The sequence below is a fragment of the Platichthys flesus genome, chromosome 10 (genome assembly GCF_949316205.1).
Source record: "Platichthys flesus chromosome 10, fPlaFle2.1, whole genome shotgun sequence".
In the NCBI taxonomy this organism is placed as follows: domain Eukaryota; kingdom Metazoa; phylum Chordata; class Actinopteri; order Pleuronectiformes; family Pleuronectidae; genus Platichthys; species Platichthys flesus.
In genome coordinates, this window is record NC_084954.1 from 7,868,055 (window position 1) to 7,894,503 (window position 26,449).

The following is a 26,449-nucleotide window of genomic DNA, read 5'->3' on the forward strand; positions in this document are numbered from 1 at the left end:
TTCTAATTTAGAAAGTTTATTTAAAATTATTAAATAACTTATTGTTCAGTAATCCTGGCCCTCTGATATAAGCACTATTTGTTAGTCTTATTTCTATTCAACATTGAAACATGTGCAGGAAGAACTGTGCAAGATGTGGATCTCCTTCTCATGTTAACCACAGTCAAGTGGACCTGAATTTGAGGTGAGCAGGTCAGTGACAGAGGGTGGGGGGGATCGGGTCATACCTGGAAGAAGCCTGGGGGCATGGGGCCACCTGGCATGGAGTCGTTGGGGGGCATGTTGCCCATCACTGGGCTCGGCGCTGCCGCTGCGCTCTGAAAGTACAAAATGACAAGATTAAATGTGGTGATTTGTGTATGTGACTGCTCTACAGTCCTATCTACATACATGATGCACTTGCCACCAAATTACTATAGGGGGCAGTGTCTGCACCTGCAATCACAGAGCCGCCCCCCCCCCTGCATCTATACTTTAATGGTTAATTCAGGAAAGAGTCTTCGATTATAACCTCTAAACTGTGCCCTCATCTCTGTGGAAAAGAGAGAACGACATTGCCCACAAGTTCCCGTTCTGTGGACGAGTGAAGAGGAAGGATTAAAGAAGGAATAGCAACAAAATATTACTCAGATGTTTCTCTCTCCAAAAACTGCAGATAAATCAGAGTGTGTCTGTCCTGAGACGTGTGCTGTCACATAGACACACATGCAGAGCTGAGGTCACAGCTCAGCTAGTCCACACTGTGTACTGCTAATGATTGATAGGATTATTATTCATGTGCATTTATACATTTTATTTTACATCAGTGCGGTTACCGTTGAATTATTTGGTAATCTTAGTTTAACCTTTATACGACATCAATATTTCCAACGTTCTACATACATGTTGGATCAAAATGAAATATAGTGAGTGTGTCACATTGTGTCTCCCAACAACCAGCTACTCACTTCAATACAAAAGACCATATCTGCACAGTGATTTATCACACAGGGACATTTTTCTAAGATATTTCTACCTTGCATTAAAACTTTGCCCATGACTGGTCCATTTCTTAATATCAAAGTTTAAAGGATTTTGTTTAATGTACCAGTTTAACAAGATTAAGTGTTTTAGATATTACATGATTACAACTCTCTCTTGAGAAAAACACATTTTCTATCTATTTCTTGAGTAAAATCCAGAAACCACTCAACATTGATTTTACTGGTGGTAGAATGACTCAGATCAATGTGCTAGTCAATGCAATTAAACATCTTTAAATTTTGTATTGAAGTATTTACATTACTGATAAATATAAGACGTCATCAGCTAATATGTCATCTATTATCTTAATTATTAGAAGCTGTTTTAACAAAGCAAAGGAGGAAATAATGACTCAAGATAATAGTTCTGTCTGGGAAGTGTATTTCTTCACTTTTGCAGAACTATAACTAACCAATTACTCTCTAATTCATTCAAGGAAACAAAACAAAATGTTTCATATTATGTCTTAAAAAAGAACATCCTAAATCTTATGAGAAATATATTTGACCATGAATTCATAATGTGCAACAGCACTGTTAGCAGCACTATTAGATCATAAAATATTAACTTTGCACAAAGTATATGCAAATTCCAAAATGAAGAAGTATTAGATTTTGTTAAGAGGCTGGCGAGCCAAAAATGCTTAGAAGCAACAAAACAAGTTAAACCTGATTGAGAGCTGCTGCTTGACTACATCATATTGCCACATGCAACAACAACACTACTGATTCCAATCTCCTCTACGTCAGTCAAACCATATAAAAGAATAAAAGCAGAACGTAGGATAGGGGGGGGGGATGTTCGGCCCGTTCAGCCCGGGAGTTAAATATGATATAACTGTATTCTTGTCAACACACATAGACAGAGACGCATGTTCTGAGCGCTTACATAAGCACGGCAGAACAAACACACACATATGCACGCAAGCACAAGAACGGGCAAACATAAGCACACACACACACACACAAGCACACAGACACACTAAGAGTTGCATCACAGGCTCATAAAGTGCAGGCCTTCAGTACAGAGAGGCAGACAGTGGAGAACCACAGGCTGCAGGACCAGAACAGAGAGGGGGTTTAAGACCCAGGGGAGAGAGTTGGCCTCTCAAACACACACACACACACAATCACGCATCCAGTGTTTCACCAGCGCGCACACACACACACACCAAACAAACACACTACAGCTATGTGAGACACACTGTATGCTTGGACAACAACGCAGACTCCCAATTACACGCATGTACACAAATATACTCGGTGCCCTTTTTCTCCTGACGAACGGACACACATGAAAACTAGAAAAAAAAGGAAGTACAAAAAAAAAAAAAAAATCACACACTTACACAATGACACACGCACACACATACACCTCCCCCATCTTTATGCTAATTCTGCTAGTGAACATGAGCAGGCCACTGAGTCCCTGGGGAAGGAGCAGGGTCGGCTGCCTCTTTCTCTCCTTCTCCATCCTCCCTCCCTCCCATCCATCTCCCTCACTCTCTTCTTCTGCACACTTTCCTCTCCATCTTCTCTCCTCTCCGTGACCCTCCTCACTTATTTTTCCCAGCACTGGTGCACACACACTACCGCAAACATGTACGCACACAGACACGCGCACACACCTTCCCTGTGCCCCAACCCCTGTACTATTCCTCCCCATCGCAACCTCTCCTCCTCTCAGCCTCCCCCCAGTAGGGTGTCAGCAGCTTGCAGAAGCTGTTGCTATGGAGACAGGTCCTATCTGCACTCTGTCCCCCTGGCATCCCCCGCTCCAGGAGTGCAGAGAGAGAGAGAGAGAGAGAGAGAGAGAGAGAGAGAGAGAGAGAGAGAGAGAGAGAGAGAGAGAGAGAGAGAGAGAGAGAGAGAGAGAGAGAGAGAGAGAGAGAGAGAGAGAGAGAGAGAGAGAGAGAGAGAGAGAGAGAGAGAGAGAGAGAGAGAGAGAGAGAGAGAGAGAGAGAGAGAGAGAGAGAGAGAGAGAGAGAGAGAGAGAGAGAGAGAGAGAGAGAGAGAGAGAGAGAGGATAAGAAGATGCAGGAGAGTGAGAAACAGAGAGAGAGAGAGGAAAGAGGAAAGAGAGAGAGAAGGCACATGAGCGAGAGAGGAAAGAGTGAGTTAGAAGATGTGAGAGTGAGGCAGAGGAGGGAAAAAAGGCGATGGAAGAGACAAAAAACAAAAGAAGATAACGTACAAGGAGAGAGATTCTGTTCAATATCAATCACTTGGTCACATTATTGTTCGACACTATTAATGACCAACGATATGCTTGTGAATCCTCAGAAGACTGAAACCGAATGCAAACTAAAAGCACACAGAGAGGCGCAGTAGCCACCAGCAAGGCGTAAGGTAGATTTAGTATGCAGTCGCTCTTTATTAAAACCATCTGGCCTGGGGAAATACAAAAGGATCCAACAGTGCTTTTTCAGTTTCTGTAGCAGCACCCACAGTTCTGCCGATATCTACCTTTCAATTTCAACTCCCGGGGCTCAGAAGTATGAGGCTGTCGGGAAAAAAAAAACCTTTGCGACGAGGCTGCCTCCTTGAATCAGAATAACTTGATTCGCCTAGAAAGTAAGTCTGCAGGAATTTGTTTTGTTGACACTGTTGCGGGTAAACTGAGACTGCGAACACACAAAACAAAAAGAGTGCACCTTTATGCAAAAAGAAACCAGTTCAATAAGACGGCACAGTGGAGAGCAGACGTTAATGCTGCACTAATTAGTTGATATAATGAACATGGAGTTTTTGTAATGGAGTTGAATTATTCATTCTGGGGCTGAACGTATGGAAAAGTCTGTTAATGAAGGAGTGCACGCGCTGCGAGGGAAGCGCTGGGTGGCAGCACGACTTGAAAGGCCTTTAATGCCTGACATGCAACAGAGAGGAGAAGAATACCTTTCTTTCATTGAGGCTGGCTGAAAGTTCAACAAAACCCACGGGACACATTTTCAAATGTCTGGGAATATTTACACGGTTTAAACTGTAAAGTATATTTTAATGGCCTTCTTCGAACACGCCATCCCACAGCTACATCTGCATAGAAAATTACGATAGGAAAGTTTTGATGTTACCTGGCTATCAATAATAAACACTAACATGCGGTGACCTCACTGATTCTGAGTGGGGAACTCTTAAAATGAGCATTTCTTTTTAAAGGTGTAACGCAACAAACGAGCAATAAATATTTAATCACTGATGCCAACTGATCAAATGTGGACAACTGCTGCTCGTCTTCTTCATATACAATAAGAACAAAGTTCCCTTTGAGATGGTGGAACAGTTGTTTTTCATAGTTTTGACTTTTCAAGGACAACATGATTAATTGAGAATAGTAAACAGGCAGAGTAATGGATTAAATAAATCACTGGTTGGAACATTAAAGTCAGAGATAACTCCACCATCAAACCACATTTAGATTCACTATATCCAGATGAACTGCACTCGGGATAATTTTCCGGAGAGGCCGTGTGTGAGTACGTAAATGTTCAAGTCAGTTGCTGTGAACATTTTTCTAGATTTTTTTCCATCAGCCCCCAATAACAATGTCTGGAGAATGTCAGGGTGAGCGCATGAGAGAATACAGCAGAAAATTCATAGCAAGGGAGTGGGCGTGTTGTAACTTTTGTAATATAGGACAGAACCACAATGGAATAAAACAACTAATAATCTTCTCAGGTTGAAAAAGAGGTGGAGTATATGTAGAAGAAGCGGACGTCAACTCGGAAAGACAATTAGATTCAGGGGCTTTTGGTGATAAGGAGATGAAGCCGACGTCTATGTGCTGTAAACAACATGTGATTTCTGGAGCAGAAATGATACGTCATGTCCTGCCTCCTGCTGCTCTACCCAGACGCCAGCCCCTCGCCTGAATGCTCCAGACATTTTCTTGTTGTTGTGAACACGTCTGACCTGGACAATCTGCTGCTCTGTTCGTCATGTGTAAGGCAAACTCAGGAAAATGGTCAGAGTTCAAGTCTGAAAACGACTTTTGAGGTTGGGACTGATGTTGGGACGAAAACAACTTTGACTGTTGGAACCTGTGATGAGTGTTTTTGTGGTTTTCTGACATTTTATAGAGCAAATAATTGCTGAAGAATAGAAAATATGCAGGTTAATGAATGAAATAATAGTTGGATCATTCAATTCTCCAGGGACAATGCAGTTGATGTTAGAGACGTGTCTTGCAGTGGCAGGCATCGCATGGCTGCAAACTCTCACGCCGTGGTTATTTCTACTGAGGCCACTAAATCTGATTTTGGTCTGTGGGAAGAAGCAGGTTTAGAGCTTCGGGCTAAAAAAGCAGCAGACATGAAACATAAAGCTACAACCTTTGATTCCTTAAACGTTTGCTCAGCGTCAGTCGAGACAACCCTCAAGTACCGTGTAATAAACCCCATCCACCCTTCTGTGGCACCACGACAGCGTCTTTGTGGCAAATATCTTAAATGCGCTGACGTCTTAATCCACGTTAGCGGCTCCCCGTGAGGAAACCCTGTTGCGCTCGCTTCCCCTCCGCGGTACAAGCCCGAGTTGTTGATGAATAGCCTATCAGAGAACAAAAGACTAATGATCTGATTGGCTGGCACGGTGCAGCATGTAGATGGGCTGTACAGCAAAGCATTGATCCCTCCCTCTCCATTTCCCTCTTCCTCTTGCTTGCCCATAGGACACACCGTACAGATCAATAGTGCTCAACACATTATTGACCTCTGCCTGATACCTTTCACAGGGATAAAGACAGAGACAACACTGGATGGAGAAAGGGGAGAGACGGCAAATGCATCTGAGTGTGTGTTTGTGTGTGTGTATTTATGTGCGTCCCTGCCTGGAGTGCGTACTAATCTACATTCTGGTTCACACTGATATGTACCTCATCACTGTCTCCTTGACCCGCTGTCCTTAGCGCACAGAGAGAGGGAGGGAGAGAGGGAGGAAGGGGGGAGGCAAAGGAGTGAGGACAGGAGAGAGAGAGTGAGAGAGTGTGTGTGGAGACAGGGAGGAAAAATAGCTGACAGTGGTGATCTGGTTAATTTATCAGCCCAGTCAAAACAGTGTGTTTTGCTCTGAAGCAACAGGATACGGCTGCTACTCTCACCGTCTGACAAACAAATACGCACACACACAAGTAAAATCTCTGAAAGCCCAGCTGGTCCTTTAAAACTGGCACGCCACACACTGACACACACACACACATGCTTCCCCAAAAGCTGCTGCCAAGGTAGCAGTACTGAACCAGACTGGCGGACCCGTGCACACACGCATACACAAACTGGATGACAGCACTAATACATGCTGCAGACACAACATCCACTTAGCCAACACTTCAGAAGAGCAGCAGAGAGGCCAGAGACATGGATATGAGGAGAATGAGAACAACTGGGAACTTAATTCAGTTTTAACTCCAGAAGACGGATGTTTCGTCTTCTCTACAAACGACAACATGATAATTTATCATCCGAACATTAAACAAAACGTCCTCCTTTTCCATCACAGTTACAGAGGCTTAACGGATAAATAGCAATATATTCCTAGAGGTTAACATCTCCAGATTTAAAAATACTTTATTAATCCCCAGGGGCCCAACATTATATAAAGTTATTAGAATTAGCTCCACCTTTACCATCTGCAAGTGATGTGCATATTGATGCATCGATCATATTTATCCAAGACATTATATATAAATTAGCAGTTTCGATATCTACATTTACAGAAATATGGTCTTTTATCAGAAACAGTTTTTCTATATTGTGATGGTGCTACTTTCACTCAAGTAAAAGGTTCAAGTCTGAATTTCTACTGAAAGACGGAAAACACTGATGTAACTGAAAGATGTCATAAAGCACAGGAGACATTCCCAGTTTAGTTTCTTCAGCCTCTGCCCTCTAATAAAAGAATACATGATCTTAGTTTTTTTTTCACTAAGTTGGTTTTATAGTAGTTTGAAATTAGGTGAGTTTGATACACTGTTGGCTGTACAACACATGTATTGTAGTTTTTCCAAAACTTTTATCACCAGGTTAATTATCGAGTTTAATGGAGCTTTCTTCACTGTTTCCATTACACTGATTCTTCTGGTGAGAGGAAGCAGAACAGGATTAACCGAACGCATGCAACTATATTTTTGCAGAGAAGGTTTCAGACTTACCCTCAAGTCAAATGCAATCAAGATTGTTTACTGTAATGTTTGAAACAACAATGGTTTAACAAATGTTTGAAACAATAGAAGATGTTAGAAAGGATCTGTGAGCTGCTTTTTAAAGATTCTTAAAAATAAGTGATATGAAGTGAACAGTCACCAATGAATATTGGAGTTTAAATATGTCATCAATATTCAATTCGACAAGAAAAACTTAATTAGTCAAGGGTAGTTCTTAAAGAAACAGTTTGAAGTTTGAATAAAGTAAGACTTATAATTTTTTTTAAATAATAGTTATTCAGTTTGGCAAAATCAACAGCCAGATTTAATTTCACACACACCTCCTACAGTTACTTAACTTTGAATAATACTTATCTTCCACACCCCTGCCTCTACGTTTCAACATTTGCCCACTCAGCTCCATCTTCAGACACCTCAACTGTCTCTTGGTTGTGTCTTCTTGTAGCCTACACTGCCCTCTTCTCTCAGTGCTACTAGGAACTGTGGGTAAACAGCGAGATTAGCCAATCAATCTTCTCCCGGGAATAGAGGTAGTAGTGGTGGTGAGGAAGGGAGGGAGGAGGGGAAAGACAGGGAAAGAGAGAGGGAGAGGAGGAGAGTTGGATAGAAGGAGTAAGCGATAAGGCCAGTGAGACGAAGAGATGAGAGGGGGCGTACATGTATGTTGGGTTAAGGAGAGAGTAAAGGATGGAGTAAAAGATGTAGTAAAAGGAGGGTGGGAGGAAAAAGGCGGGGAGCTGAGGAGAATGAACAGATAAAGTGGGAGGGAAGAGAGATGCAGATGTGGGGGTGTCGCAGAGAAACCACAAAACATGATGTGAACGGGTTTAACAAAATGCTACAGAGACAAAAAGAGGAGAGGGAGAGAGAGATACGTGGGCAGACGCATAAAGAAAGAAACAGTTAAGGTAAAAAAAAAAAAAAAAAAAAGCAGAGGACTGCTGTGATGAAGGAATCAAGAGGAGCCAGAACATCATCACTGCAGGTGGACACAGTGCTGGTGGCAAATGTTTATGTCTTTACAATCTATCTTGCTGTGGCAAAACCCTTGGTTGCACCATTTTCGGCATAGTGGTCATCGGAGCCAAACATGTTATCTTGCACATAAAGGATCATAGTGGATGCAGAGGACTCAAACCTCCGTATGCAGAGTGTGTGCTAGTTCACCTAGCAGCATAGCGGACTGCACATCAGTAGCATCGGCCCATCGGCACATTTCTCGGTGGCCTGATGGTTCATTTGTCCTTGAACCGATTACTTGACCAGCAATAATATAGATACAGGAACGAGGTGACGGACCTGTCAAATCAACTTATCTGACGTAACGACGTGGGAAGAGACGTCTCTCGGCAAATCACCGAGCAGCCAAAGATAATACAGCTCCACTATCTGAAATGGTTGCAGCAGCCATGCCACCGCCTCTGATGGTATTCTAACAAGTCACCGGCAAAATGGAAGGTCGTGGTCAGTAGAAAGAGAAAGGCAAGAATTAAGAGATGCAGCTGAATCCTGCTAAATAAGCGACACGTTCGCCATGAAGGGTTCAGGTGAGTCAGGTGACGCCAACACTGCAGCAGCACAGGTCTGTGGATAAACCAGCCATGTTAGAGTGATTTCAACATAAAAGCGACCTTCCTGTAAATGGTTTGTTCAGTCAGTGAATACATGAATCAACTAATGAGATAACTGACTAATTTTTTTATTAATATAAATACACTAACTAATTGAACTGAATGAAGCAAGGCTAAATAATCTAATTAATGATAAAAAAAAATGACAACTACTTTTTCAGAGATAATTGGGACTTAAAATATTAATGATCTCACTATGAGAATAATTATTCAAACTTGATAATGAAGAAAAACTTAAATCCAAGGAACTAAATAAAAGACTGACATTGAGTAACTACCTGTTTCCACAGACTCTCTTCACGATGACAGTTCTGATGGAGATATGTGTTACATCAACAAATATGTTTAGCCCACAAAATTATAGGTCTGGCGCTTTGCGTGAAAAGGATGGTCTGGAAAGGAGTCAAATTCCCAGCTTGAATGATTGTCCCAGTCCGCCTCTGCCTGGAAGCATTGGCACCCTGCAGCCACACACCCCATTTTGAGTCCCCCGGCAGGTTAGGTTCTGACCTGGCCCTTTGCTACATGCTATCCCCCTCTTCACCCCATGTCATGCTTACAAAATAAATTATCTTAGCTCCTCCTTGTTTGTATACACTAACCAATTTCGTTTGAAAAAAATCGAGTGGCTAAAAACCTCAAAAATAAAAACCTTCTCACTCCATATTTGAGATATGTTAAGTCAAATAAGCCTCAACTAAAGGTCTGCAGAGATAGCTTAATTAAAAACAGATCAAAATATTGATATGAAATTATATATGAGAGAAGGAGAAACAGCCTCTATCTGAACTCTGCCAAGCTGCGTCTGTGGTGGAGCAGACGCCTAAAGCAATTACACACTTAAAATTATGAACTCAAAACTTGACATCAACTTACTGTAAAATCACTTTAAGGTAAACAGTCTTACAACCACTGCATTCATTTTTATCCAGTGTCAGAACATGAAAAAAAGTAACCATGAAACCTTTGCTGCGTGTTTGCACCCAGCAGAGAGAACTGTGATAATGTTTCTTAAATGCCGGCTTGCAATCTAGCAATTCTCCAAAGACTAAGAAACTCTTTTGAGGTCGGGTGAATTTTTTTTTTTCTGCCGATGCCTCAAACCGGCTTGTTCTTTTGAAACCCGTAGAAAAGGACCTGTGCTCAGAGACTAGCCTCGGGGGGGCTGGAGTCAAAATTAAACCCTTGCCGTCTCCTTCGCTTTATCACTGTTAGGAGCAGACTACAAGCAAACATTTAGCACACACCCATCTACACACACAAAAGACACAGGGTTAACTGGCATGCTGGCTGGCACTGAGGGTGTGAGCCCCTCCACCCTCCTACTTTGGGCTGGCTGCCAAAGATGCCCCCTGTCCAAAAATACAAACATACACACACACGTGCATGCATGCACGCACATGTACACACACACAAGAACACACACAAATCCCTGGCTTAGCCTCAGCCCAGTGCTGGGATTACCGGATTAGAACTCTATTCCATTATCTCCCCACACTATACAACGCACGCACACACACACACATACACGGTCCAGAGGAGCTGAAGACAGACACAGTGTCAACCACAACACATGACATTTACACACAAGTGGATACAGGTACAGTGTAAAAAAAGGCACTTTATTACTAGATGGGATGTGACGTTGTAGAACTCCAACTATAAATGACCCGAGCATGCAGGTGAGCAAACGATACACGTTGAAGCATCCGTGGGCAAGATGAGGGGTCCCAACAAACTTTGAAGGAGGTGCCCTTTGACCTCTGACCTCAGCAACCAGCAAGAGTTCAAAAGTATGGGTTATCAATAAAAACTGATGTCTAATGTGGTTATTAATTCAATAAAATTGCCTGTAGTGAGCTGGTGTCCGTAGTTTGAGGAGAACCAATACATTTTTTTAAAGATTGATCCATAAAACTGATAATGCTGCTCGTCGAAAATGTCCTTGAGGTGCTGCTTCAAGCTTCTCCTACACACTTGACCTCACAATAAAATGCGTACAGTTTTACATACAATGCAACAAAAACCTGAATGTGTAAAAAAAAAAGGCCCCATCTGTCACTTACGTAGTCATGGAAGGCCTTGGCCTCGCTGGAGTGCTCGCATGTCTCCCTTCGGTCTGGAGCCGCACAATACAAATCCCAGAATACACTGAAATGGGGGGGTGGGGGGGGGAGCAGAGAGAGAAGAGGTCAAAGGTTAGCAAACAGAGCAATACAAGCCAATGTATAACAGCTATTCATAACCCATTCACACACTCACATTATCTCCATAGCGCTCTTAAACTGCCTCTTGCTCACTTGAGCATCATTGTAAGAGGGACACAATGCCAGTGTCGCCCCCTCTATCAACCTCTCACTCTCTTACAATACACACACACACAGTCACTCACACACACATCCATCCATTTTAAACTTATACTGCCTAAAGTGAATCCCGGAAATAACCTCCTGTACTTGTGTTGACTGGCAATTGGCCTCATTGTGAAGGAATTTGCTCATCGTTTGATTCATTCAAGAACAATGAGATTCTGACGCACTCACATATTATCAACTCATTCTATACAGTTTTCTGTCTCGAAATGACACACACACAGACACAGACAACAGAACAACAAGGCTGAATGCCTGTGTGCTACCTGTCTAAAAGGTCTCAATTCAATCAGTCTTTGTGCATGGATTTAGTGGAAGTGCTATAAACCAAGCCAAACAGCGACTCGGCTAACGGGAACACTAATCAGGCGGCCACTTCACTTGCCCTGATAATCTGCAATGTACACACACATGTTCAATCTCAAACTCAAACACGTGGATGTATTTTCTTAGCCTCCACTTTTGAGCACATTGAAGTGGAACTTGCTGATTTTGAATCAAGACTCATGAAGTTTAGAGGGTGAACTGTGCTTAGATGAGAAAAACCTGCAATAGCCAATGAGAGCAAGCGGACCAGGACGCCTCACCAACCAGATGTTGTATGCTTGTGTATCGAACCCGAAACATGGCTGATTTTATTTCCTGTAACAAGTAAAAAGGACTGACTTGTGGAATTGTGTCAGTATGAGTGCTTGTTAAACATGTAAAGTTGAATGTGCAAAACATTACGCAGACAAATGCAACCAGCTGACAACTCTGGCAGGCCGCCTCCATGTTTGCTTTTAATCTAAAGTCGTGTGTGATCGCGCACGTTTCTGCAAGTTCCCAAGTTTCTGGAATCGCTCCTCAGAAACCTTTTTTTTTTTTTTTAAGTGTGTGTGGTCTTGTGTCTCAACTGGATCGTCTAGTGCGTGCATTCTCCCAATTAAAAGATTAACTAGAGAGGCACTTGGTAGCATATACAGTACCTCCACCGCGTCCCGACAGTCCTCTTAAATCAAGCTGCACCAAGTTTTCCACACTCATAGATATAAGTCTCCTAACTAAGCCACATTATTTTCAGCAGGATTCAGGAACAAAAATGTAAAAATCCTGATTAAAACCCAAAAACGGAAAATAACTTCCTTGGCAGAGGTAAAAATCGGTTGTTATGTTTGTGGTCTTAAATCAGTTAAGATTTAGTCCGTTTTTATTCAGTTAAGATATTTGAACATCCTCCAGTGTGCAGCAGGCATCTTTTGATTTATTGCCCTCCAAACTTAACCTTCTGTGAGAAGGTCAGAGTGCAGGGTTCAGCTACAAAGACGCCCACATGGTAAGTGTGTTGATGTTTCCTCTCAAGGACACCCTAACTGGCGGAAACGCTTTAAAGTTGTTGAACTTAAAACCTTTCAGTCAAAAACATATCCTTTTTTATTACAAGCCCAAACAAAGACAGCAGAAGGATGAGATAATATATGGGTTCCTGCAAAGTTCATATATAATTAAAAGATGAATGAATGTGATGAGAAAAAAAATGCTATACTTCTAAAAAGGGATAGTTCATCTGCAAATGAAAATTCACTCATGATCTACTCACTGCACCCACCATACCATGGAGGGATGGGTGAAGTGTCTGCGTCCACAAAACCCATCTGGAGTCACAGGGGTAAACCGTGTTGCAGCCGAATCCAATACAATTAAGGTGAATGGCGACCACTTCTTCAGACGTATTAAATCAGAAAAAGTCAACATGCCTCTATTCTGCTCGTGTGGTGTCATCTAATCGTCCGCAAGGCCCGACATTCCAATTATGCCTTGAACTTTGTCATTTACAGCATTTTCTTAGCCTAAATGTCCTCTGATGTCTTCCTATGGGTGCTTTCATGGACTCTCGGTCACACCATTGGGAGGCTACGTCCACTAGCTTCGATACTTCCAGTAGCGGAGATGTAGGCTTAAACACAGTGTAAATGACCTAGTTTTGAGTCATATATGAATGTCTGGGCTTGTGGATACTCGGATGACACCACACGAGCAGTATGTAGGCCTGTTATGTTTTTTCTGTTGTCTTATAATGTCTGAAGACGAGGTCAATGGGCTAAACAATGTTTACCCCTGAAACTCCTATGGTGTTTTGTGGACTCAAACACGTCACCTAACCCGCCATCGACATGATTGTGAATAGATGAGTGAATTTTTAAATGAACTATCCCTTGAAGCTCATAAAAAACAACGTACGTTTATACTTTCAATTCAATTTTCTTGTTTTTCTGCAGTACCATGTTGAGTATGTGTGTTAAAAAAGACCTTCGAGGTCCATGTCCTTAATTGAACAAGAACTTTAAACTTGTTCTTTAGATTTACCCAGCCTTGTGTGCTTTCAAATTATTATTATTCTATTGCTTGATTTTCTTTTCATCAAAACATGTCCTTGGTCTCATATTGCTGATGGTGCTCTGTTGGCCTGACGTTCATTCTTCCGACTCAGCAGAGCCACCCCCTGAGGTGAAAGTTACACTGTACTTTTTAAGACAATTTAAAGAGTATAGAGTATATTCAGTATATTTATAAGTCTGTAATTTTACAACCACAGGATTTTAAACAGGCTTTACGTTGTAATATGTACAATTTCAGTGTAGTGTCCTTCAGCTATTTGTGAATCTATAATTCCATTTCCCCGCTTTCCCATGCTGTAGCTGAAGCTGTGCTCTTGTCTCCCTGAGGAGGAGATAAGTGAAAAGATACTAACGCTAAAGGAAACAATGAATGATCATATTAGTAAGTTTTTGACCTGTCGTAAATCTTAATTTATTTATCTACTGATTGACAACGTCAAACATTTTGATTTGTAATTGAATAGTATTTTTGCTTGAATATATATATATATAAAGTGCTTTGCCTCTGTTGAGTTTATTTAAGTTTGTTATTAAATTGATTATATAAATTGATACTATATCTTCCTTTTAATGACTAATCTGTTGAAAACAACTACTAACTATTTGATTTTTACCCCATTCGTTTCATTTTGTTTTAAAACTAGTTTGTTGTTTACAGGTTCTTTGTAGTTTATTTTGAAACAATACCACATACTGCTGAAAACACTGAGTAGACCATCAAATCTGATAAGAATAGTCTCAAAATAAACCTATAAGTCCTGCTTAAGTGAAGTATGCTGCGTCCAGATGATGAAGAAACTATTTATTATAAACTAATCTTTTATAAAAATGTAATTACCTTTTACGAAAGATTTTAGAATGGACAAAAGGGCACCAGAAGCATTAAGTGTGGAGTAACATATTTAAATTCTGTCTTAACAGGGTTTGCTGACAATGAGTAAAAAACTGAAAATATCAGGAGGTGAAAAAATTATTAAATTGCTGACACAAAATGTATTAACTGAATCTGGTGCAAAATGTGTCAGTAGCCTTTTCTTTTCTGCTCTGATTATCTCCTGACCTGCCTCAGACTCTGGCTCTCTCCTCGGCTCACAGAGCTTGAAATCTTTTTTCAGGTAAGTCAAGAAGTGCTTGATTCAAGTCTCAGTGAAACCGTCATACAGTATATATGCACATGAGCTGGACGTTACGCAGCTCAACCTAAAGAGCATCTGCCACAGGTAATAAAATGTTATATTGGGTTTATATGAATTTATTGTATGCTCTTTTCAGTCATACAAATGACATGTACTTTCAGACTAGATCTCTGGAAAATTTCGAGAATAATAGGTATGGACACTTGAGAGTTTGGCTTTCACATATGAAGACAGTAGGAGATTGTACAGGGTCAGACACCATCACAACAACAAAATAGTTGGAACATTCAGGTAAGGAGTGGCACCTGGGTAGAGCAAGCCTTATGCAAAATATAATGAATAAATTCTGCTGCATAAAACATGTGTTTTTGTTAAAAGCCCCTGAATCTGAAGGCCGGCACATGCTTCTGCAACTGAGTCTACGGCTTTTCACGCAACTGTGTCGAATGACTCGTTTTCATTCACGCAACGCTTTGAGAAGCGTTGCGTATGTTGCAAAGCAATTCACCGCCAGAACACTAGGCGGAGTAACGTTTTTGTTGAAGACGGCTTAAGAGACGCCCTCTTTGAGTGTGGCAGTCGACTGTTTATTTACATCGCCACTGCGGCTCCTCGTAGCCTTTTTCTTGTGGACAAATCCGTCAGTCAGTGACGGGTTATACAAGTGGTCATATTTTCGTAACTCTTCTGCCAAACGCTCTTCTATTTGGTCCATATTCGTTCTTCTAAATCTTCCGTTGTTTCTGCCGGTATTATGGGGCATGAAACCGGAAATGTGACTCCAGAAAGGATGTAGTTAGCAGACCATTCACAGCCTTGCGGGCTGCGTGAGGCTTGCAGAGCTTTGTCTATAGTTAGAAAAATTGGGCGACGCACGGAAGCATGTAAGAAGGGATATGTAAGCACATAAGGGGCCCGGCAGGGCTCTTGTGCTTGCGGGCCCCTGAAAACGCAGAAGCATGCGCCAGCCTTAAGGCTACGTAGTATGGACTTATAGTAGCAGTAGTAGTATGGACTGATTGTGTGTAAACTCTGAAAGTACAATTTTTACTGTTAACATAAGTCACATTTTCCTGATATCTCCCAACGACAACCAAAAATTTGTGAAACTGCTGATCAGTGCTTGAGGTGTTGACCCGAAAGATCAAATCTTAGCCAAGGGCAAAAATGACGGGGGTGGGGTGGAGCGGGGGATAAGACAGCAGAGGGAGAGGTGACACAAAGGAAGCTGGAATGCAATGGGTTAATCTGCTAAGAATCCTTCTCCCACGTGAACAAAGGAGAAAAGTGGGAGGTGGGGGAACACAAAAGGTGAGGAGGGGGTGAGGAGGGGGAGGGGAGTGCATAGAGAGAGGGGGGGTCCATTCCCTAACCATCTGGATCTATTGTTTCAGGAACTGGGGGGTGAGGGATGGAGAGCTGGAGGAGGGGAAAGGGTAGAAGACGGAGGGGGGGGGTGTCACGCTCCCTCAGTGAGACTGGTCAACCCCAAGGCTGAGACTGAGACCCTCCACCTCTGGACGGCAGATTTAATCACCAGCCAGGACGAGCAGATCAATTAAAATGTTACACCTGAGTATGTTTCTTTCTTGTTTCAAAAGTACTATAATTGATTGTATCTCTTTCATGAGCCACCACACCATGAACGCTCTAATGAAGCTGCTGTTTGTGCATATGACAGTAATGAATTATGTAGCATCGGGATGGACATCACAATCCCTATTTATGAGGGTGTGTGTGTGTGTCTACACAGCGTGAGACACACTATAAAATCTGTTTTCACAACCCAGGAATACAAATTAATATAAATATCCAAACAAACGCAAAAGATAGAAGGAGGAAAACTTACCACCACCACGAATGAAGGAATCCAGGGGGCTCCCCTAATGTAATATTCTTCTCCCATCGAATCTGCAGGAGGAGAGGAAGAGGAGATGAGAGGGAGAGAAGAAGAATACAAGAGAAAGAGAAAGACAAGAGGGAGATGAAGAGGAGATGAGAAGAAAGGTGGACATATGAAAAGAAGAGAAAGGAAAAGAGAAAATATGAGGGGGAAATCGGGGAGGGAGGAGAGGGGAAAACAGGCCAAAAAGAGGAATTGTAGTGTGACAGGGAAAAACGAGAGAAAGGAGTTCAACAATTAAAGAGGAGAGGAAAAGAGGTAGAAGAAGAGAGGTGGAGAGGAGAGTAATATGGAGAGAGAAGAGAAGAGACAAGAGTCACTTGCAGCCACTAGAGAGAGGCTTATGTCTGCAGGTCCAGGGGTTAAGAACATATAATCAGTCAGTCTCAAACTGTCAATGGCCTCCGACGTGAAGATAGGCATCTTTCTGCCTCTGTCGATCTCCATCTCCCGTTTCCTCATCTCTCTGTCATGTCTCTGTCCTGATCCTTCTTTTTTTTTTACATTCATGAATCCAGAGAATAACTCATTGTTCACTGTTAACCTGCCTGTCTGTGGTTCGGAGGCTTGGAAATATATACAAACAACCCTGAGACTAAACAAGTCTACCATATCCACTGACAACAACAGCAGTTGTTCTCTACAAGCGCCACACTGAGCACGAGCTTGTGTAACTTTATAGAATTACCTTATGAAAAATTGATGCTACACCTTGCACTCTAATCGTGTTTAGCATGTTTGCACTGATATTGTATGTCTAGGAGGGATCAAAGCTACGTTAGCTACAAGAGCTTCAGTAATGAAGAAAGCTCTAAAGAGTCCTTAGACATAAACGATCCTCTGACACTGCACATAGGCATATTTCCTAAAGTAATGCCTATATCAGCTGCAGGAGAAATGTAATGGGTTAATGTTTTTTCTGGTTCGATGAAACTTAGTGTTTATAGCTTTTGGTTATTGAAAAACACCCACGTGGTTAGTTTGAATGAAAGATCATGGTTTGGGTTGAAATAAGTACTAAGTGAGGGACCTTTCTCGTCATGGTGACCATCATAAACACGTGGTGGAAGTTATGGACTGAAGCAAATGTGACAGTTTGACAATAACTGAAGTCTAATTGTTGGTGCAACCATCCAACCACGACACCAGACACCCCCCAAATATGGAATAACTTCCTGTATTGTTCCTTTGACGATGACTGCGAACATTTATTCATTTATTACTACAGCAGACAGTTAACATGTCTCATTGCGGCGTCTGTGGTAACACTGATACTATCGCACACAATATGCAGCTAAACAGACGATGAGTCATACTAAGCTGCTTGCACCAATGGGGTCATTTCTGTAAATCGACAGAGTCTTCTGTCAAATTCCCGTAAAGAAGACGAGGCTTGAAGTCTCTATCGTCGTGTCATTTTCCTTTTTACACATTGATTTGGCAATTCAGGATAATGGGGAAACAGCAATGGCCCCCATTCCACAATCACGACAACTGTGAAGATTAGTAAAGGGGCAATATTGCAGCCTCGGACATGCTGTGCAAAAGGGGCTTCACAGTCATAATTAAGTTTGTCAAGGCTTGGTCAGGACTTGGTTTAGGATCTTACCTCGGACAGGAAGGTCTGGGCGGACTTCTGTGCTCCCACATGTAGCAGGTACTCGTACACATATAACGCTAACCTGGGAAGCAGAGAGAAGAAAGGGTTACAAACTTAGTTCAGTTTCTTTAATCCTACCAACTGCTGTGATATCAATCTCCTTTAACTTTCAGTCCTGCAAACACATCAAGGTGTAAGCTAATAAAACGAAAGGTGGTTTAAAGCAGACATGAGACATGTAAACAATATTCTATTGTAAAATACTAATACTATAAATAGTTGCGTCCATATTAACCAGCAAGCCCATTTAATACACATTTTTCAAGAATATAGTTGAAACCAACCTTGACTGAGATGATTGGATTATCAATGTCATTAAAGAGCAGGTTTCATATTGTACATGTGTTCATGTGGATATTTTTTACAAGCAGCAGTTTATAAACATTGTTGCCTGTTGATATTCAGTAAATGGTTGTATTTCACTCTCATTTAAGTCACATCACACTGTGCTGAAAGTGACCAGAGAGCAAAACACAATGAGACCAAGAAAGGCCCACTCAGTCAGCCAGACGTCAACTTAATGTTACTGTTAATGACATCAATCTTGAAGCAAGAACTTGTTTCTCAGATGTATGCCAGTCATACAGCAGTATGCTGAAATGCCTACACAGCACGGCATAAATTCGGGGAATGCCATGCTTATAACAATCTATGCAAGTGCCACTGCTTCCAAAGAGATCAACACATCTGGTGCAGAGGGTAAATGTTGATATTTTAGGTCTACTTATACAACTCGCCAAGGAAGGTAAAAATCACTTAATGTCAACTTAGACACCATATCTTGTCATTTTTATCAGGCTCACAATTTCTTTCATTACACATCTGTTTGAGTTGTGTGCAACAGTGACAGTTTAAACTAAGGGGCTTCTCAGAGTGTAGCTGACAATCTAGCATCTACCGATAATCTGCACACGAGGCATTTAGGGGACATCAGTAAATTGTAGCTGCAGAGAATAAGTTACTCTCCTCCTCTGAAATTACTCTATGCCTACACATCTGTCAAAAGCCGACTAGACAATGGCTTTGGTATCCATTGAATTTCATCAATTCCCATTTCTAGTTTCTGAGGACTTCTAAAGGTGTCAGGGTTTCTGGTAAAATGTCCCGAAACGGAAAGGGGCCGCATCATCTCAGCAGCACCTCTACATGTTTTTTAAACATTCCCTCTGTGTGTCTGACAAACCCTAGAAATCACTCATCAGATTTAATAAAAACATACATTTTGACTGAATGTACCACAAAGCCGTACATGACAAGCATTCGGACTAATTCCAGCCGCATTTCCAAACCTCTTGGCAGCTCCCCCCCCCACCCCTTTTCTTTTTAAAATCACTGCCATTATAACAGAGCAGCCTCACTTGAAAATGGCAATCTACCAGGGTCTATTAACAGACACGAGAACCATGCTGCGGAGTGGGAAACCCCTATTGGCCCAACATTGTACTCCTAACTCCTTCACTTAGCCGTGTTTAATAGGCTGTTAATGGACCATCAATCGACCAGCCACGTGGATATGACAGTGCCCTGTGTGCCCAGAGCAGACAGTCCTCCGACAGGCCAATAAGGTCCTAATGAGAAGGACAGTAGCTCAGTGTCATGGTCCCCATCATTAGTTAATTTTCTGATCAATGAAACATGGCTTTGAGATAATAAGGCTGTTGTGCAGTTTGGTTTTTTAACCACCGACAGGCTTTTGAAACTTTCCACCGGTGTCTTTGCTGTGGCTTCAGAGGAAAGGTCAAGTCTGTTCAAACACGTAAAGTCCATTTAAGCGTCTTACGATGGTGTTTTGTTGCATGATAAAAAGTTCAGATAGGAACTTGATAAACTCACAGCTATTACTCCATCTGTTTTCACCCATGCGTTCACAAGAGCATCAAATCCTCCACATTACTCAGGCGAGAGGTGGAGCCGCCGGGTGCAGCAGACCGAGGCAGGAAGTGACGCATTAACTCCACTGTAGAGATCACGTGGATTTGTTTACAGCAATCAAACATGTCGTCAGCTCACATCACCTCACCATAAATTCTCTTGATATCTTCAATGAGGTCTTCTCCATATATGTCATCGTTTTTCACCAGGAAATACGTTTTTAATTAAAATTGGTTTTCTTCATTTTTGCGTCTGTTTCGCATTAGAAGCGTGATCACCCACCCCCCCACTCGCTCGTGGTGAATCCAGTGGGGGATCCCCTGCTGTCCAGTGCATGTCTTACAACAGCTTTCCATTTAACAAAGACTAATTAATGCACTCAGTTTGCTATTGATGAATCTAACCATTAACATTTCTGCATCCATTGCTCAGATGATGCTCAGTGACAAGGTGAAACAGCATGATGCACATTTGGAAAACTGTAGAAACACCTTTTCATAAGAACAGGTAGAGAACTAGAACTGAAAGGTCAGTGTGTGGGTGTGTAAGGGGGGGTTGCACAGAGGTCAACTTCTGTGTGTAGTATGGCGAATGATGAATATCACTCGCCAAATACTCTTTGAGTATTTAAACCGATGTAAGTATCAGAAAAAATTATATTGTGATATAGAAACTAACAATAGTAAACTAGTAGTTAATAAATGATTCTTCTTCTTCTGCATTAATAGCTACATTTTATTTTTTAAGCAAAAGTTTCAAACATTTGAGGTTTCCAGGTTCTCACGGGTTGGAATTTGCTGCCTTTCTTGGTCTTAAGAAAGCAAATTAAAGATTTTGATGGTTGGACTCTTAATGAGATGGACATTTTCCCCTCGGATTTCTAATGTTTTATTGATGTAAAGAAGCTGATAGTGAAAATTAAAAATGGTTGTAGCCTTGATCAACATAAAGATGATTTAAATCGACGTTTCTTTATAGCAATTAGACAAGAATATATGTCTCCCTGTGTATTTCCCCTTCTTCTACTGTAGCATGTTCAATTGTTGCTGTTAGTGTCTAGTATGATTGTGTCTTTGGTCGGTATTCTTTGAATGCGCTTTTTAAGAATGCCCATTGAGGAACAAGTGATACAAATTACCTGTAGCCAAATATGACATATGGAATTAGCTTTTGATTAATATTCTAAACTTGTTTACTTATAAATAAATAAACCTGTTAATGGCAGAATGGGGAATAGTAAAGCACTGCATACTTTTCTGTGAGAACACTTTAATTAAGTTGCTATTTCTGGCAAAAAAGTTTTTAAGTCAAGGTAAAGACGAGGTGAGCACATGGAAGCAAGATAAATGCCAAAAACTGCAGGAGAGCTGGTCTGTGTCTGGCCTGCTTTTACTACTAATGGTATGCAAATGATTAAAATATGCGTTGTCAGTATGCAAATGTAAAATATATAAATAACCAAATACACAATAAGTGCGGAGTGGAACCGATGGTCGCTACATGATAACACCATGTCCTTCACAGATAAACCAAAGCAGGTTGTGGGGACAGGATCTTAACAGCTGGACGGGTGGTTTGATACCGTTTTATGATCATGTGTTTTTAACAGCAGTAACAAAAATCTCAAATCAGAAAGTTAAAAAGTTCTCATTGGTTGTTACACAAGGCTGCTCACAAGCACCCTGTAAAACATGGATCTTAAAGACGCCATACCAGGATACAAGCTCCTAATCATTATGAGACCAATACAGTTGTCTGTTCTGACCTATTGCGTCATGACCTCTGATCTGGGCTGAGCTTCGGTTAGACACTATGTTGGCTGAACATGCTTTTGTGTCATTATAAGGAAAAGTGGTGACGTGCTCATTTGTTGAGCGTGTTTAAAACCGGTTGTTATCAGCCTGTCTAATAAGTTTGAAGAAAGTATTTGGAACTCGTTTGGACTCAAGGCAAGCCAAGTACTTGACACCTCGCCTTTTGTCATCACTGCGTAAGTGTTTTAAGTGGCTCCAAATTATTACCTGTTATGTTGCAGTCATGTTCTTTTACCTTTACTGTTTATTATCTAAGCAACAGCACTTCAAGTGTGTAGCAAGTTCTCGTCAGGCAATCTCATCAGTGAGAGCAGGACACTACTGGTGGCGTCACGCAGGAAGAAAAATGTGCAGCATAGGCTTTCAAAGGTCAGTTAGCTTAAGTCATTGTTTGAAAATTCAAAACACTGACATTTTGTCTCCTTTTCAAAAACATAGATGAAGAGTTGGTGAAGTTATGTTTTTCACAATATTTTATCATCAACAATATGGCATGTTGATACAGTCTGTTTACTGACGGTGGCATCTCATCACGGTCTAGTCTAAGTCACGTCAGTCTCATTGTAATCACATCATCAGAGTCATGGAAAAAAAATATTGTTGATAAACATATTTGTTCAAGTTTTCGTTATAAAAGCATACAGAGAAAAAACTAAAACTTTTCTCTGCACTTGTCTTACAAATATAATCGAAAGATTTGTTGTAATCTTTCGATTATATTTGTATCAAACCACTGTTGCCAAACAATTCTACATGTATGATGGATACGTTGATGGATACAGATTAATGTCTGCATTCGATGAATAGGTCAAAGGGTTGAATATGAATCTGGCAGGCCTGCATTAGCTAAACAGCGAGCCATCCTGCTCAGAGAGCGTGGTTGAGGGTGTGCCCCCTGTCAGATGGTTGCAGAGATAAGAACACATATGTAGATGAGCAAACAAAAGGACTAGGAATGAATTCTGAGCTTCCTGGAGTGATTTAGACTGGTTAATAATATTCAAATGTAAATAAATCTATCACATTGCTCAAGAAAAACATGTGAAACTGTGAAGAAGACTACCTGCCTGCATCTAAAGGGACAGATTGGATGTTTCACATATGACTGATGCTCCTAAGATGCAGTTCAGTTAAGACTGCAGTTCAGCTAACACACACACACACTTGACCAACTTAGCCAGGGCAACCGGACCACTTTCCGAGGCTCCTGGCAATTTGTAGGTCACAAAGCTCTCTGTGACCGCTGGTGTAGAGTTTAAGTCACTGCCACTTGCAGGTCAGTCTCGTACTGGACCACCCACACTCCTGCGCTTTGCAGGTTACTAATCACACCTGAACACCTACAGCACAATTCCCTTGACCCGTCCTGATTTTAACAGTTTTTAAACGCCTCCTCAAGGCTCATGGGAAGCTTCGCGACAAAGCAAGCGCTTCAAATATTGATACTGCATCTCTCCGCCACACGCTGCACGTTTACTGGCTTGCTTACATGAGCAGCCGTCTGGAGGAGGGTTGTACATTTGTCCTATGTCTGGAGATATATGGATCACACCGCAGACCCCCCCTCATCTCATTGGCCTTCAATGAAATTTTTATGTGTGGTGTGTGTTTTTGTGTGGGTTGAAAAAGGGGCTGTGTGTGTGAGCACCTGGCCTCCTGCATTATTTAATGTCAGAAGCTTGCTCATAGAAAAGGAAGGGAAGTTTGAGGAGAAGACGAGGGAAACGCTGTGGGATGGTGGAGAGAAATTAGTTTTGACTTGAACGTTAGAGGGGGCATGCCCCATTTTTTGGGTGGAGGAAACAGTGGGTGGTAGACTGGGATCAGAGGAGTCATGTCAAGAATGTAAACTCTTATTTATAAAGAAAGGTAAAAAAGCATTGAAAGATAGCTCCAGCATCCCTTGTTCCATAGCTCCTAAGTTTGCTTGGCCCGGCGACACTAAAGTCTGATATCACAGAGCGACTCCCTTCGGATTTCTGCACTTTCCCCTCCAGCAAGCTGAAACTAAATTGTATTCCTCCATCACCATGTGAGGTGACCTCCTGACCTGCCGTTCCCTGTTATGTCCTGAGATGGGACATTAGTGCGTTTGTAAGCCTAATCCCGCCGAGTGAGAAAATCTCCCTGATGCACACCAGTGGCACACCTGACATCCTGCCCGAGGCTCCCGACAAAACCCCCTCCTGAAACATGGATGAGTCGACCCGCCGTATCTCCCTCTTTCCTCTCCTCTTCTGTCTCTCAAAAACTGACGCAAAGCTGAGAGCAGCCTCTTCAGTCTGTCTCAATAATTCAACAGCCGAGCGTGGAGGGATAGGGGACTTTGAGGAGAGGATGGGAGGTGAGAGACATGGAGGTGGGATGGAGACCAACAAGGGGAAACGCATGAAGAAATGCAGGTTCACGGCAGATCAGTGGGGGGTGTGAGCCTGTGGGGGTAACGGGGTGGCCCGGTCGATTCTTCACACAAACACAGAAACACAAGTCTTTGCAGTTGTGTCCCACCTCAGGTCTCCTCGACCTACTGACTGGTCCAGGGAGCCAGAGAGTGAGCCATAGTGTGGCGCTCAACCCCATCCACTGGTGGTGTCAGGAACAAAGCCAGCAGCATTCTCCTCTGTGGAGGCTCCTGTATCTTATTTACCCATGTGTGTGTGATCCAACTGCCCCATCACAGACACGACCAAGCCACAATAACAACACATGGCTCAGAAACAGTCAAATCTGACAAAGTTTAATGGCAGCATGGGGAGGTCTGCAGGCGGCTTTGTTAACAGGAGGCGAGGAGGGAAGGGGAGTTCGCTGCACATGACGGCTCTTATTTCAAAAACTAAAACACGGAGGGTTGTGAAACGAACAATACAGATTTATATGAAACGCGTGCAGGTTATCGTTGTGATTTAAAGGCTGGTAACCGCACGGCACGGGTCTCCCCGGCGAACAACGGGCAGCGAGACAGAGACACGCAGACAAAGGGATCGTGGAGGGGCTACAGCTCCGGAGGCTAACGCCGCTGCAACTTTTGCGGCGAATTGCATTTAAAACCCCGCGTACGAGTTTTTTATTAAAGCGAGCGACGGAGGAGACAACGAGCCACTGGTGACCGGCACCGGGTCGTGCAACTCGGGGTGCGTGGAGCAAATCTGTACGGGCCACAAAAGTTATGAGGCGCAGCTCTCTCTCCCCCCCTCCTCCTCCTCGCCGCCCGGGCATCGCAGGAGAGGCTGTGCGCTGAGCGAGCGCCCAAGCACGGGTACAATTCGGCCGGACATCGGGCGGTCCTGGAACACGTCCCGGTGCTATTTTCTAACAAAGCTCCCCACAAACAGCTGTTTTCTATTTATACATGCTGCTTCAACCGGGGGCGACACACACACACAAGCTATGACTCGGGTTAGCCTCCGAGAGCATTGTTCCTCCACACCGGACCCAAAGTGGGACCTCTCTCTCCCCCCTGCCCCAGTCCGATGCTTCCCGGCTGGGGGGCCACATGTCTCTGCATTACTGCTGGAAACACGTGCACAAGCAACCCATTCCAGAGGTGCTGCAACTTTAACACAAACTACAAACTCTGTGCGTGTGTGTGAGAAAGAGAAAACAAGAGTGAAACTAGCAATGTGTGTGTGAAGCTAACTTTAGCAGTCATGCCCGTGTAGTTGTAGGCTGCAGGGGGGGGGGAGAGAGAGAGAAAGAAGCTAACTAGCACGGCATCACTTTTCTGTTTAAATGTAGCTTGCATGTTTAAAGTTTTACACAATAAAACACAAAGCAAGTGGCTGCTGGAGGGGATACACCAGTTAGCAACTTTAGCCAGCTAGCACACTCCTCTCTCCCTTCTTCTTCTTCTTCTGCTTCTTCTTCTTCTTCTTCTTGACCCTGTTGTTGTGAGCGGCTGCAACAATTGACTTACTTTTCTCTCGCCTGGCTGTCGGAGGGGACCACAGCTCCTTTGCCCTTGCCGTACATCTTGGAAGCCTCGTACTGGTACTTCTTTACGTTATCCCACTCGACACCTGTCAAAGAGAGCTACCAGGAAAACCGACTATCTCCATAGCTACCCGGTCAGTGTTGTCTCCCTCTCTCTCTCTCTCTCGCTCTCTCTCTCTCTCCTCGCTCCGGTTTCCTTTTTCCTTTTTTTTTTTCTACATCCCCAACATTGCCCACAAATCAGGCAGGGTTTCAGCCGGAGGGGGGAACTTGAAACGGTCCGCTGGTGGAGCTTTTTTTTTTTTTCAATCGCTGTTCCTGGATTCAGCTCACGCCCCCCCTGCTCTCGGCCGGTGGGGGCTTCTTAAAGGCGCAGCGGCTCAGTTTGTGTCGACTTCGCTCAAGTTCAAGTTTGTGTCTCTCCCCGAAGTTCACGCCGCCCGTGTTCTCGGTGCCGAGCTGGGTTGTGGATGTTTGCTGCTCGGATATCAAATGAAGGCCGCGATGTGATGTGTTCTAGAGGTGCACATTGAGGAGAAGGGAACTTGATTCATCCTAAATCCTCACGTAG

The 26,449-nt window shown here is 42.7% G+C and overlaps 1 protein-coding gene across 2 annotated transcripts in view; it reads right to left on the reverse strand.

The window, feature by feature from the left end:
- zgc:110158 (uncharacterized protein LOC553590 homolog) overlaps positions 1-26,153 on the reverse strand; it is a 38,013-nt gene extending 11,860 nt beyond the window's left edge. For both annotated transcript variants that reach the window (XM_062397758.1, XM_062397757.1), the window contains exons 1-5: positions 25,862-26,153; positions 18,212-18,284; positions 16,549-16,610; positions 10,880-10,964; positions 228-317 (exon numbers count right to left, since the gene is read on the reverse strand). In XM_062397758.1, coding sequence (XP_062253742.1) covers positions 228-317; positions 10,880-10,964; positions 16,549-16,610; positions 18,212-18,284; positions 25,862-25,917 — 366 coding nt within the window. In that variant the 5' untranslated portion in view covers positions 25,918-26,153. The remainder of the gene's footprint in view (positions 1-227; positions 318-10,879; positions 10,965-16,548; positions 16,611-18,211; positions 18,285-25,861) is intronic.
- Between the last annotated feature and the right edge of the window lie 296 nt (positions 26,154-26,449).